The sequence below is a fragment of the Pelophylax lessonae genome, assembly GCF_965119305.1.
Source record: "Pelophylax lessonae genome assembly, chromosome: 2".
Classification (NCBI taxonomy): domain Eukaryota; kingdom Metazoa; phylum Chordata; class Amphibia; order Anura; family Ranidae; genus Pelophylax; species Pelophylax lessonae.
This window is the reverse complement of record NC_138769.1, coordinates 439,185,312-439,200,336: the sequence shown is the minus strand read 5'-3', so window position 1 is coordinate 439,200,336 and position 15,025 is coordinate 439,185,312. Positions and strand designations below refer to the sequence as shown.

Here is a 15,025-nt window from a genome sequence, read left to right as displayed (position 1 = left end):
GTGTAATGTATGACCAGCCTTAATCACATTCTCTGCCAAGCCTCTGCTGAGATACATTTTAAAAAATGGGGTCATTCACACCTGATTAGATTACAAAAAAAGTAAATAAAAATATGGAGACTGACAAACAAAGTAGCAACAAATGTGATTATGTTATTAGCAATCTGATGTGTTTTAGAACATATCCACCATGGATCGCTTTTCAGAAAGGTGGCAATAATACCTACGTGGTTGAACGATTCCTGAAAGTGTTGATTTTTTTTGGGGGGGGGGGGGCATGGGGTTATCACTTTAATGTGAATCTTCTCATGATGAGCAAAGTAACAGGTTAAAGCAGTTGTAAAGTCTATTTTTTTTAATTGAAAATAAAAAAGATGTCCTACTTACCTGCTCTGTGTATGGGTATTGCACAGAGCAGCCTCCAACCTCCTCTTCTGGGGTTCCCAGACAGTACTCCTCCTTTTCTCAGCACGCCACCACAGAAAGACGCTTCCTATTGGGGCCACATATGTGGATGTGATCTTGAGGCGGACTGTACCGTGTGTCTATAGACACACACAGGGCAGCCCGGCCCAACTCCCTGATCCTTTCTCACAAGATTTGACTGAGAGCAGCTGCTCTCAGCCAAGCTTGTGAGAGCAAAAAGAGGGGAGAGAATAACTGCAGAGGGGTAAGTGCTGGATGAATAGGTATTTGTGGGGAAGGAGGAACAGCAACGGGGAGGCTTTCTGTCCTAATGCATAAAATGCATTAAGGTATGAAACCTTTTTGACTTTAAGACCACTTTAATTTAAATCGTATGTAAACCCTAATACTGAGCTTCTCTTATTTGCTCCATTTGGGTCTGTCTAACATAATATTGACAGCACTCTGTTTTATCTGTTCAATAAGTGCAAACAATAATCTGTTGGGCCAGCCAAAAATTCAGTGGGCTTGTAATTTGCTGTGCGCTCTGCAGTATTGTCTCAAGCAATCTTATAATGCTTGCTCAGTGCGAATTTGGGAATTACAGAACATCTCCCCCCCCCCCCCATGTTATAAAGATCAGGAGGAGCTATATAGTCCTAACACACTTTCTGTCCTGTGGTGAACATGTTGCTCCACCATAAATACATCACAAGGGTTATCACTGTCGGAAAAGAAGAGTCTTATACTCGGTTCACACTGCTGCAACTTGTCATGCGACTTGAGAGTTCTAAGTCGCATGACAAGTCGCACCCCATTACCTGCAATGAGACCGTTCTAATTGGTGCGGCTCAAGTCCAAGTGACTTAGAAATAGGTTCCTGCAGCTGCTTAGATGTGAACTGGCACTGACTGTCATGATTACCAAATGAAAACAAAAGAAAGTGAGCTGCAATTTATTAAGTTTTCTGTTTTTGTTTTTAAATATACTTTAATAACCTACTCTCCCAACATATGCTGATAGTTACCTTCCGTGATCTCCTGTATCCCTCTGCCAAAGCCAAGTGAAAATGCCCTGGCCTGACTTGGTCAAAAGTTACATATAACTATGGACCACTATGGTTGCCATATTACAGGGAAGGTCCTTAAACTGGCCATAAATGGGACCAGCCATATTTCGATCTTTCTATAGCCATTCCTCCATCCACCTCACTTGTGTGGATGGGGGGATCCATCTATGGTCAGCTTTATCCATGATTGCCACTGTGGCACTCACCAAAAGCATATGCAAAAGTATCACATGCTATTAAATTAACTTGTTACATTTCCCTGAATGTTTATTGTAGCATTGTATTTGGCAAAAATACATGTAATTACAACATTTGGTTTCATGTAACTTTTATCCATGCTAACCTGGGACATCTTTTTTTTCTTCCTGATTAGAGACTTGAGCTTCCACATTCTTTGCATTAATGGTGCAGCATGCTGAAAGGCAAAGACATTTTAGTCACCTATTAGATCATGTTTAACAAATAAGTATTGTAATTGGGAGCTGCTTGAAGTACTTATAAGACTTTACCATGATCTTCTCATGTCCAGTATAGACGTAATGTGCAATATTGAGCGATACTTTTGTTTATTTAAACTGAAAAGGCCCTGCTGTTAATTGTTGATTACATATAGAAAATGTAATGAGAAAAATAAAAAAGTTAAACTAAAATTGGGCTTCTAAAAAGGTTTCCTAAGGAGTCCAGGGACAAAAGGACATTTAGAATTTTTGAAATGTAATTATTCTAAACACATAAGTCAATTATGCAGAGAAAAACAAAGTAAGAAGTAAAATTAAAGCTGGGATGAAAGCAGAAAATTGTAAATTGTAGTGCACACGATATTATAATTAAATATAGTTTCCATGACTTTGAAGAAAAAACTTTTTACAGGTGTAATCAGATCAACTGCACCTTACAAATCTGAAACTTTGTTTACCACAAGTGGATAAGAAAAAAAAAAAGGAAGGATAAATACACTATGGAGTGTATGAGGGTAGACTATAGATAATTTATTTAGTTATTCATTTATTACAGGTACTTATATAGCTCCGTCAATTTACGCAGCGGTTTACATATATATTGTACATTCACATCAGTCAATAACAACAAATTAAGAAAATACCTACTTATATTAAGAACTAGACAATAGCATGCATATTAACAGATGGAGAAAATGTAGAGAGCATAGAAAGAAAACTGATGAGGAGAAAGGCGCTAAAAATATATATAAAGGCAAAGCATAATACAGAAAAGATACTACCAGGCCAAGGAAAAGTTGTAGAGGAAGACAAGAAACGTTGAGGAACTGGAGATTGCAGAAGGAAAGTAAATATAGAGAAGAGAAAGAAAATAGAGATGAAAGGGGGAAACCTACCCTACTGAAGCCTGTTTTTGTTGTTCCTTCACCTTTGTGTGTTAGGCTATTTTAGTCCCATTTTTCTATTGTAGGGTTTAGGGTTTTTGTATAAAAGGAGGTGTACACTTTTCCATGACTTTAGGCCAGGAGTGACTGAAACCCAGCATTTTTCAGTGCACAGTTAAGTGTATCTATATAATGGTATTTAAATCATTCAACAGAAGAACATAGTAAAACATAAAAATAGTGTGCACCAAAACTTCAATACATTGAAACCACTTCTTACTCTTCCTCAACCATAGGTTTATTGTAGAAAAGAGTATGCACAGGTGAACAAATGTCAACAAGGGAACCTTGACGCGTTTCACACACTGTGCCTAATTGTTAACCTATATGATTAAGCGAAAAAACATCAAAGTTCCATTGTTGATGTCGGGTTAACCTGTGCATCTTTTTCTACAATAAACCTAGGGTACAGCAAGAGAACAAAGCAGTTTCATTCTGTTTGAGTTTTGCTGTACATGTCAGGACTAGGCAAGTTTTAAAGGTGCAGTTTCTTGGGTTCCAGGGTATGTAGCCCGACTCCACGGTAGCTGGCTACCTTGCGGCAGCAAAGGCTTATGTAGTCTCCAATTTGGCATTGGAGAAAAATGCATATTCATCATCTAATAAAAATGTTTGAACTCTGAATTAAATGAAAATAAATATAGAATTAAAGGGAAACATTCGCTACAGGAAGCCTGTTTTTTTGTTCCTTCTCCTTTTTGTGTTACGCTATTCTGGTCACATTCTTCTATTATACCCTACCTGGAGTTAGGGGCTGTTGTATAAAAGGAGGTGTACACTTTTCCGTGACTAAGGCCAGGAGTGACTGAAACACAGCATTTTTCAGTGCTCAATTAAGTGTATCTATATAAGAGTATTTAAAATAGTCTACGGTAGAACATAATTATTAAACATAGCAAAAATAGTGTGCACCAAAACTTCAATACATTGAAACCACTTCATACTCTTCCTCACATTCTTCTGTTATACCCTAGCTGGAGTTGAAGGTTGTTGTATAAAAGGAGATGTACACTTTTACATCTCGTCATGACTAAAGCCAGGAATATCTGAAACCCATTAACATAAACGTTTCCATTTTATCCTGCAATGTTACAATGAATATTGATAGGATTTAATTTGAGTGCTGGCCTTTTGGATCTTTTGGGGAGACCTCACAGCTGAAGCAGCCAAGATTTATAAAAAGCTAATGGGTACTTCATCTTTCCATCGCCTGCTGATATTCAAACATTTCGTTTTGAGTGGCTAGACCTTTAAGAGTATTTCATATTCCAAGACATTTGAAAACTTTCTTATGAAGTGAGCATTCACTGCTAGCTGAACTGTAAAGGAGTTGCTGGATGCTGTAATGCTCAACAATATATATGTAAAACTAGGACAGTATGTTCCAGCTGGTCCTGTTTAGCATCATGTACATGGTAAATGAAATGCACTTTGATGTCTAAGAGGTATATGACAAGGTCCAGAAAAGCTTTAGTCATCTCTATTTTCTATAGAAAGGAAAGTCCCAGATTTAATAAGGGAGATATGCAATAATAATATAATAAAGCATTTTTCAGTGAACAATGAAGTGTATCTATATAATGGTATTCAAATCAGTCTACAGTAGAACATAGCTGTTAAACATAACAAAAATAGTGTGTACCAAAATTTCAATACAATAAAACTGCTTCATACTTGACCTCAACCATAGGTTTATTGTAGAAAAAAAGTATGCACAGGTAAACAGACGTCAACAAGGGAACCTTGGGTACAACAAGAGAACAAAACAGTTTCATTCTATTGGTGTTTTGCTGTACACGTCAGGACTAAGCAAGGTTTGAAAGGTGCAGTTTCTTGGGTTCCAGGGTATGTAGCCCGGCTTCATGATAGCCAGCTACCTTGAGGCAGCAAAGGCTTATGCAGTCTCCAATTTGGCATTAGGAAACAAATGGATATTCATCATCTAATAAAAATGTTTGAATTCTGAAATAACTGATTTCCTTATTTGTATATACACTGATAAACTTGTATTTTTCATCTAAGGGTTTTGCAGTACCTTCTTAGTTAGATGTTTTGAGAAACACTTTATCATTTAACAAAAATCATGCAGTCTTTACCTCTAGTTGGTTTGGTCTTGACAATGTAGAACATGATGATAAGAACAATTGCAATGGCCATAATAAATATCGTAGACATGGCGATAATCAAAGCTGTGGCCAAGTGTCCTTGTCCAGGAACATCCACTAATAAAAGAGATCATGTTAAAATCACATAAATTTGTACATATTTCAAGATACAGTAAAACCTTGGATTGCAAGCGTAATTTGTTCCGGAAACATGCTTGTAATCCAAAGCACTTGTATATCAAAGCACATTTCCCCATAGGAAATAATGGAAATTCAGATGATTCGTTCCACAAAGATTTATTCATAAGTCCTTCAGTTTACAGTCCATATAAAAAGTTTATAGCAATTTGATAGGTTGCATAATCATAAAATGTCCATCCACAAATGGCAGCACATGGGGATTAGAAGCAAAATCTAGCAAGAGCTACAGAGTATAAAACAGGCATCTCTAAGTGTACCAATATGATTACATTAAATGAAGGTTCAACATTTAGCACTCCAAATGGTTGATGATTAAAAGAGGCACATCTAAGCATGCAGGTATCTGGGTAAAACTGTCCACGTAGACCATCCTCCGCACCGCCGGCTCTCAACACTGTCAGTCTGCAATCATGACCGGGAAGACTACCCTGCAGTAGAGCGATCTGAAAGTGAGGCTTGAGGCGCTCATGGAGCGCAGTGTGGAAGGGATGACGTCTATGGCGGTGTGGAGGATGGTCTATGTAGACAGCTTTACCCCGGATGCCTGCATACTTAGAAAAAACAGAAAAAGCTCTCTGGGTGCAGACTGCTGTAATAAGGATGTATAAAAACAGATAGATAGCAGCAACTCACAAAAGCTGATGGTAAGCAGGCATGATTGTAAAGTCCCTCTAATGGATATACAGTGTGCCTTGAACTTGTGGAGCCATGGAATAGGAGAGAAGGTGGCCGGCCTATGTCTCAAGGTGTCCAGGTCGTCCAAAAGGAATGAGCACCACAGTAGAGGGAGGAAGGGTCACGTCCGTGACACTGTGTCATGGGTCTGCTACCTAAGGGTTAACTTAGTGCAGAGTCTAATTGCAGTTATTGGCAACAGGCTGCCTTATTTAAACTCCTCAGCAGCATTATGTCTTTGCTGTCTGATCTGCAGCTTCCTATGACCCTTGCTCCTGTTTACCTGCTTCTGTGATTGATCTCCTGTACGACCCGGCTTGACTTTTGGACTCCCCTTGCTTTCTGCCTGCACCTGACCTCGGCTCCCCTCTGACCTTGAACCTGTATGCTCCTTTGGATTCCACGCCGCCCGCCTGTTGTTGACCCGGCCTGTGAACTGATCTGTTTGCCTGTGAGCCCCCAGAGTGAGTGGACTCGGGCGTTCCATCCTTCTGCCTGCCTGCTGTTTGGATCCTCCTACCTGCTGGTTGTCTCCTTTTAAAGCATCTGGGACCTTGGAGCTGCCCGTCCAACAGCTGACCCGCTAGGCCCTCATACCATTCTGCTCTCCCGTGCCACCTGTCTGCTCTACCAGGGGCCGCGAGACAGATACGTAAGGGAGGCCTTCCTCTGCACTATCGGGCTCATCAGTCAGGTACGTGAGACATTGACACACTGCTGGTATCCGGCGGCCCCTAAATTCACAACGCGTTTCTGAGCATGCGCCAAGTCCGCAGTGGACATGCACGCTCTTTCCTCAGGTGCTGGGGAGAGATCGTAGTAGAGGGGTTTCAGCAACTGAACCATCGCTGTCTATCCAGAAAGCAGTGGTTAGGACTAGGTGTGTCTAGGAGCTGACTGAAAAGCTACATATTTGCTAATCAGCAGCGGCAATGTTGATAGCCACAATCTATATACTTGTGGCTATTGTGTTCTGCATTCAGGAGCAGTGAAACTTTGTTGCTAAGCCATCTCAGGAAGCTGTACTAGGTGGACTTTACTGAGATGCTAAACAGGTATTTGTCTGACTACTTGTCTATGAGGCATTTTTTTTATTTTTTGCACACAATTTTTGCTAGAAATTACGGTAAACCCCCCAAAAAGTATTTTTTATTCTGAAAACAGAGACCCTGGAGAGTTAAATGGGGACAGTTGCAATTTTTTTTATGTTGCACATAATTTTGCACAGTTATTTATCACACACATATTGCATTTTCAGGAAAAAATGCAATAAAAAGAATTTTAGTGCAAACAAACAAAATATTATACCCATCTTTTGGTAACATGTAAAAGCTAGGGTTACGGGGAGTAAATAGATACCAAACACGTCAAGTCTTAAAATGACACATGCCTGTGGAATCGCAAAAAAGGATGGCATCTAAAACTCTCCATAGACAATGCTTTAAAAGCCTTTTTAGGTCATCAGTTCAGAGTTAACCATGAATTAGGCCCTAGAAGTATTACTTTCGCTCTGATATTCGCAATGATACCTCAAATGTTTGGTGCAAATAAGGTTTATATACACGTGCTCACCCTACTCTCGCTTTTTTTATGGAGTGTGTGATAAGGGCTCTATACATTTTTTTTATTATTTTTATTTTATATAATCCTTTTTTAAATGTATTTATTTATTTATTTTTTTACTTTATTGCTATTGCGGTTCTAGGAGACCCTCAATGTCTCCCCTGCCCTCAGGCAGCAGCTGTGAGCCTGATTTAACCACTTGTTTATCATGACGTTTATAAGCGTACCTTGGTAGACAAGTGGTTAAAAGGGAATTAAAGCTGGGTCAAAATTTCAATCCATGTGTGGCCATCCCTGTTCGACCAATTGTTAGATTGACTTCTGTCAAATGAGAAATCTTTTGTATGGAATACCTTTGTTGATCAGTAGCTTTACGTTTTTTTTAAAATGGGAGTTGATAGCTCTTTTTTAAGCAGTGAATTAATCTGTTTAGTGTTTGTAACTGTAAATTTTTTTTCTTTATGTTTGGCATCATGCCTCTGCATACAATTTTCATAAGCAAATTCTTTTTTTGTGTGAATCTGTTGAAAAGTTGCTTGCTTGGAGATCATTTCAGTAACAACATGTCATTCTGAATTGCTGATAGTGCTAAGCTCCTGCCTCACATTAGACAACAATTGACAATTAACACAATTAAAAAACTTGCTGTGCACACTCCTTTGATTGACCATAAGGCCCCTTTCACACAGGCGGACCGTTCAGATTGGCCTGTCAGTTTTTTTGGCGGATCTGAACGGTCCCCCCATGCATCTTTATGGGGCATCGGATGTCAGCGGAGACATGTCCGACGGTCCGTTCCAATCCGATTTTCCCCATAGAGATGCATGGGGAACTGACAGCTGTGTCTCCGCACACAGCGCGGAGACACAGCTGTCATCCTCCTACTCAGCGGGGGATAGGCGGATCGATCCCCCACTGAGAAAAATGTGTGAAAGGGACCTTAGATTGCCTATCTAATAGACCTAATAAGCAACACAATGGCCAAATGAAGGAGCTTGAATGGCAGGCTTACAATGCTGTATGTGGCAAAACCACAGCCTTGCTTGACAGGCGTTGCACCAGTAAAGCAAAAGAAAGGTCCATTGAATGACTTAAAAGCATTGAAACTGGTTATTTTATAAAAAACCTAGCAGCTTACAGTGTGATGGTCCCAGAAAGCATTTTTGAATTTTATATCAAAATTCCTAATCGTTAGACCTTCTTTTTGAAGGGTTAGTTCACCTTTACCAAAATGATTTCCTTTGCAGGGAAGGGGGGCCTGTAGATAAAAACAAGCTCTGCAGCTTTGATTAAACAATGCTCTTGCTATGGTTCCCAAAGCTGGCTGAAAAACATGCAGAGATGGGGGCTTGAATCGGAGGGGGAGCTCACCCCTGTGATGGGGGAGCAACAATAACAACTGGGAGCATCTTGGCAATGTTCTAGCAACAAGACTGGATGGGGGGATGCCATCTCTGGGGAGTTTTTCAGCCAGGCTTAGTGGGGTACATAAATAGCCTACACATATTGGTTGAACTAGATGGATTTGTGTCTCTTTTTTCAACCTGACTAACTATGTATCTATAGCAAGGGCATTAGTAAGCTTTAACCAAAGCTGCACAGTCTGTATTTGCCTTCTCTGCAAATGTATTTTAAGGTGAACTAACCCTTTAAGCACTTTGGGCCCCCTGGACCAGTATCAACCTTTCTTGATGACTTCTCCGCCTGGCTACCCTACTTTCTCTCTTCTGAAATCCCCACAATCATTCTCGGCGACTTCAACATCCCTGTTAATACTAACACTCCTACCACTTCCAAACTTCTCAATCTAACCTCCTCCTTTGACCTAAAGCAATGGATACACGCTTCTACTCACTCTGAAGGCAATATCCTTGACCTTGTTTTCTCCCACCTATGCACCCCGCACAACCTTTCCAACAATCCTTTCCCTCTCTCTGATCACTACCTTATTAGTTTCACTCTCTCCCTCTACTCCACCTCCTCTCCCTCCAGCTACCGTACAGTTACCCGCAGAAACCTACGCCATCTCAACCCTTCTCTTCTCTACTCTGCTACCGGCCACCTCTATGACAATATTGCACCCCGGTCCTGCACCAACCTAGCCACTTCTGTCTACGACACTTCACTCTTAGCCTCCCTGGACACATTGGCCCCCCTCACCACACACTGAATCAGGCCCCGACCCCTTCAACCTTGGCAAACCGATAACACTAGAAGTCTGAAAAAGCATAGCCGTGCTCTTGAGCGCCTATGGCGTAAGACTCGGTCTCAGAAGGATTTCAACCAATATAAATCCGCCCTCCAAAAATACAATTCCAGTCTCCACACTGCCAAACAGACCTATTTTATCACTCTCATTTACAGCCTGTCATCACGCCCCCGGCAACTCTTCGCTACCTTTAACTCTCTACTCCGTCCTCCACTACCCCCTCCCACTGACTCACTCACTGCCCAGGAGATTGCCAACCACTTCAAACAGAAGATTGACACAATTCGTAAGGAAATTGTTGCTGTTCAGATACCTTCCTCCATGCCTTATGCTTCACGCCCACAAGTGCGATCATTACTTCCCTCATTCAACCCCACCACTACAGCCGAGGTTGCTAAACTACTTGCTAACGTCCACTTAACAACCTGCCCTCTGGATCCTGTTCCCTCGCAAATGCTACGTTCACCTTCTGGCCCTATTCTACACTCTCTAACCCACATCTTCAATCTCTCCCTCTCTTCTGGCATCTTCCCCAACTCTCTAAAACATGCACTAGTCAGCCCCATACTTAAAAAGCCCTCACTGGACCCAACCGATCTGAACAACCTACGCCCTATTTCCTTGCTCCCCTTTTCATCCAAACTCCTCGAACGTCTAGTCTACAACCGACTGTGCGACCACCTTGCCGAGAATAGCCTCCTTGATCCTCTTCAGTCTGGATTTCGGCCTCAACACTCCACTGAAACTGCACTCCTAAAGCTGACAAACGATCTGCTAACAGCCAAAACCAATGGACACTATTCTGTACTCCTACTTCTGGACCTTTCTGCTGCCTTTGATACGGTTGACCATCCCCTCCTCCTCAAAAAACTCCATGCCTTTGGTCTCCGTGACTGTACTCTTCACTGGTTATCTTCTTACTTATCCAACCGCACCTTTAGCGTTTCTTACAATTCTACTTCCTCCTCTCCTCTTCCCTTCTCTGTTGGAGTCCCCCAAGGCTCTGTTCTTGGACCCCTCCTATTTTCAATCTACACCTCCTCTCTAGGTCAGTTGATAGCCTCCCACGGCTTCCAATACCACCTCTACGCTGACGATACCCAAATCTACCTATCCACTCCTCAGCTCTCTCCCTCAGTCTCCTCACGCATCACTAATTTACTATCAGATATATCGGTCTGGATGTCTCACCACTTCCTCAAAATATATCCATCCAAAACCGAACTTATAATTTTTCCTCCACCGCGAGCCCCTTCCCCTGATTTCTCCGTCAATATCAATGGCATTACCATCAGCCCATCCCCACATGCCAAGGTCTTAGGTGTTGTCCTGGACTCTGAACTCTCCTTCAAACCCCACATCCAATCGCTGTCCAAATCTTGCCGCCTCAGCCTCCGCAACATCTCCAAAATACGCCCCTTTCTAACCAAAGACACAACAAAACTCCTAGTTCACTCCCAGGTCATCTCGCGCCTCGACTACTGCAATTCCCTTCTCATTGGCTTACCTCTACACAGGCTATCCCCCCTTCAATCCATCATGAATGCTGCCGCCAGACTCGTCCACCTCACCAATCGCTCAGTGTCCACCGCTCCTCTCTGTCAAGCCCTCCACTGGCTTCCGCTCACCCAACGAATTAAATTCAAAATACTTACAACATCTTACAAAGCAATCCACAGCCTAGCCCCCAGCTACATCACCAGCCTCATCTCAAAATACCAACCTAATCGCTCTCTTCGTTCTTCTCAAAACCTCCTGCTCTCTAGCTCACTCATCACCTCCTCCCATGCTCGCCTCCAGGACTTTTCCAGAGCCTCTCCAATCCTATGGAACTCCTTACCCCTATCTGTCCGATTATCCCCCACTCTATTAGCTTTTAGGCGATCTCTGAAAACCCTCCTCTTCAGAGAAGCCTATCCTACCAACCCTTAACAAATGTACCTCCTTTTCTCAATCAACCCATCCCCCACAGTTATTGCCTTTTGTTTCACTTGACCCTCCCTTCTAGATTGTAAGCTCTAACGAGCAGGGCCCTCTAGTTCCTCCTGTTTTGAACTGTATTGTAACTGTATTGTCTTCCTTCACATTGTAAAGCGCTGCGCAAACTGTTGGCGCTATATAAATCCTGTATAATAATAATAATAACTTTGGAGTAAAACACGTCAAGGCTTTTTGTGACCTTCTGCTATGAAGGCTGCTGATTTTTAAATAAAATAACCCTTCAATGCACTTTAGCCACTGAGAAGACATTTCTTTAATTTAAATATCTATAACAATGAATGATTAGCAAATGGGTGCCATCTATGGTGTAATGCTCCCTCTAATTTGCAGAATGCAGCACGAAAATGCAAATCTCTCACCTTTGTGTGCATGTTGGAAGGGAGAAGTAGGGCTGGTGCCCAAAGTTTTTGCTGAACCACCTGGAGGATAATGCGCTGTTCCAATGCCTGCCATGGAAAAAAACACTGATCAGTTAACATGAAGTAAGAGGTTAAAAACATACCAATTGATTCCCCCTTCGAATTGAAGTGGAATTAAAATAATTTTTCCACCCAAATTGAAACTTAATATATGGGCTTTTGATTTAGCCAAGCATATTTTCTAACAGTTACGGACTCACCCACTGTCAAGAACTCTTTATATCATATGGCAACCCATCTCATTGCAGCCAGTTCCCTTCTCATGCAACATAGAGAATAATGGTCAACTTTTCCCAAGCAGGAATAATGCATTTAGGATGTCCAGACCATGAGCAAGTGTTTGGAGTTAAGAGACAGGTTGCACGGAGATAGGTCTCCACACAACATAGGTATTACCTTAGCATGGGTAGAACAGAGCAAAAGGAAGATACAAATTTCTGCATCTGAGGGTTTTATATTTTCTGAATTCTGAGGTCTAAATAAATAATTTTCATTAAGAGAGTTGGAAAAAGGTTTTTTGGTATGAATTCAGTTTTCCTTTATGTAATATTTTTTTTGATTTAGGTAGTCAAAATAGTTACACCAGCATAAGAAAACTAATGATTATTTAGAAGATGCTTCAAATACAATTTTATTAGGAGAACAAGAAACATATAAATTTTCTAGGTCTTAAACCTAATATAAATAATAGTGTGAATCCTGAGTGAAAACATTGATAAATACACTCCACAGAGTTATGCCTAGAAATACTTTGTCTATTGCAAAGTACTTCTGGACATTACTCTGTGGAGTCTATTTATCCATGTTTTCACTCAAGATTCACACAAATATTCATATTAGGTTTATTTAAAAAGTTTAAGTCTCAGGTGAAAGTTGTATGACACTGGGGTGAAATAGACCCTTATTTGAAAACAATTTATAAAAAAATAGATTTTGGAATTAGGTTTAAATACAAACGTATGCTCAAATTCCCCTACACGGATCATGGGTGTGCAATATCTTACAAAGTGATAAAAAAACAAAATAATCAGCAAAGCAATAGTATAAATTCAATAAGACCCTGACCTTTTCAAATTAGAAAGTGGTAGCCAACATTTCCAAAGACTTGGTTAAACCATGGCACCACTCAACTAAATGCAATCAGTGGTAAATACTGGTGATAAAAATTCTCAAGAACGGATTGTAGAATCAGATAAATTATATTATAGTCTCAGCTAGTAGCAGCATTTGTTTTTTTTTTTCTTTCAGTTTACGACTCTCAGTTTATTATAATTTTGCGCACCTGCTGTGAAAATGACAATACTATAAGGTCACGTGTACTACATGTTCACAGTACTTCAATGCAAAGCACTATTCTCAGGACACTAGGCCAGATCTAATATTCTTTTCTAAAACAAAGCATTTAACGAGAAACTATTTTTAACCACATCCTATATGACAGTTAACTGTTCAAAGCCTTTTTTTTTTTTTTTTCATTTAAGGAAATGCGACGGTTCCGTGCTTAATTACTTTTTGCTTTTGAAGTCTATTATGCATTTTTTTTGAACAGATTGGCATTTCATCTGTAGTATATTTCATTAAATCTAGTTGTTTTTTCTAGTTGTTAAGTAGAAAATTAAAAAAATGTTTCCGCGCGTACAATATATTCCAGTGTCATAATGAAGATCAGACATGGGCGAAGAAACCTGGGGCTATATTTATATTTACTTGATTAAGAGTTTCTGGTAACTTTGGAATTTCTTTTACAATTTTGCAACTTTGCAACAAGTGTAGGGGGCGGTAGATAAACTCAAAAGGGATCTAATCTGACTGACTATGGTCCATGCACCTCTGCAACAACACATCACCTATAATGACCTATACTTTCTGTTTTAATAAATACCTATTCTATAAGGCCAGATGCACATGAAAGTAGAAATTTACTGATATTGATCCTCAGAATCTTGGTGACATAAAGATCCATAAAAATGTACTGTAAAGACCTTGCGTAAATGTGTATAAAGGTAAATATAAAGTATTTATACAAGTGTAAAATTCTTCTTCATCGCCAGTGTTGCAATATGTGCATGTAAACGTGTATAGACGTGTAAACACACGCATGCGCAAAAACAACTGCACTCAAAAGTAGAATTCTCTATTTTTGGTTTACGGCTCTGTACTAATTTCTGTATTGCTGATATTTATGCAACTGTGTGTATTGTTCCATAGAAAAAAAATGCATTTATATTCAGATCAGTAAAAAACATTTTTTTATTCCCATGTGCTTATAGTGATCTGTTGTTGCAGTGGAGAATGGGTGTTGCTGGATCAGCTTCGCTCACACCTGGACCATTATAGGATGCATCAATATTTTCCAATGTGCTACACTTCACTTTTCTACTCTGTGACATCTTTAGAAGTTCCGGGAACTGAATTGATTTGTTTTTGATGAGTGTGTGAGTTCTAGCACACACCCTTAAGATCCGCTACAGCTATCTTATTCACACAATTCATAACATATTGGACATGTTTATAAACCGTGTGGGCAGGAAGCAGGTAATTGCACTGTACTTTCTTGTACGTTTCCCTAAACAGTAATCATTTTCTATTCAAGTATCTGGGTGTTAAAAGTATATTTTGGAAAACCACCAACATATACACAGTTCCTACTATTGAGCGTTTAGAAAATATGTAATTATTCTTTGCTATTCATATAAAGGCCATCAGGAAAACACGGAACACATAGACGCAAAGCAAAGCACAACTATAAAAAAAAAAACATCAAAGTGTCTAACCTGTCAAAATAAAATCTTATAAGATTGTTTTTATCGTTTTTTACTGATGTGAAGATGTGAATGATGCAACATTTACAATATATCAGACTGTACATGCTAGAACCCTGGTGCGCAACTTGCGACTCTAAGAAAATTCTCTCTAGCTGATATTCCTTTTCTTTTTTTTTTTCTTTTTTTCATAAATTCATTTCAATCCCCCATC

General features: G+C 40.1%; 1 protein-coding gene across 1 annotated transcript in view; it reads right to left on the bottom strand.

Moving 5' to 3' along the window:
- EDAR (ectodysplasin A receptor) overlaps nt 1-15,025 on the bottom strand; it is a 71,875-nt gene that overhangs the window by 13,375 nt on the left and 43,475 nt on the right. The window contains exons 6-8 of the mRNA XM_082244548.1: nt 11,990-12,076; nt 4,973-5,098; nt 1,818-1,889 (exon numbers count right to left, since the gene is read on the bottom strand). Of these exons, the coding sequence (XP_082100674.1) occupies nt 1,818-1,889; nt 4,973-5,098; nt 11,990-12,076 (285 nt within the window). The remainder of the gene's footprint in view (nt 1-1,817; nt 1,890-4,972; nt 5,099-11,989; nt 12,077-15,025) is intronic.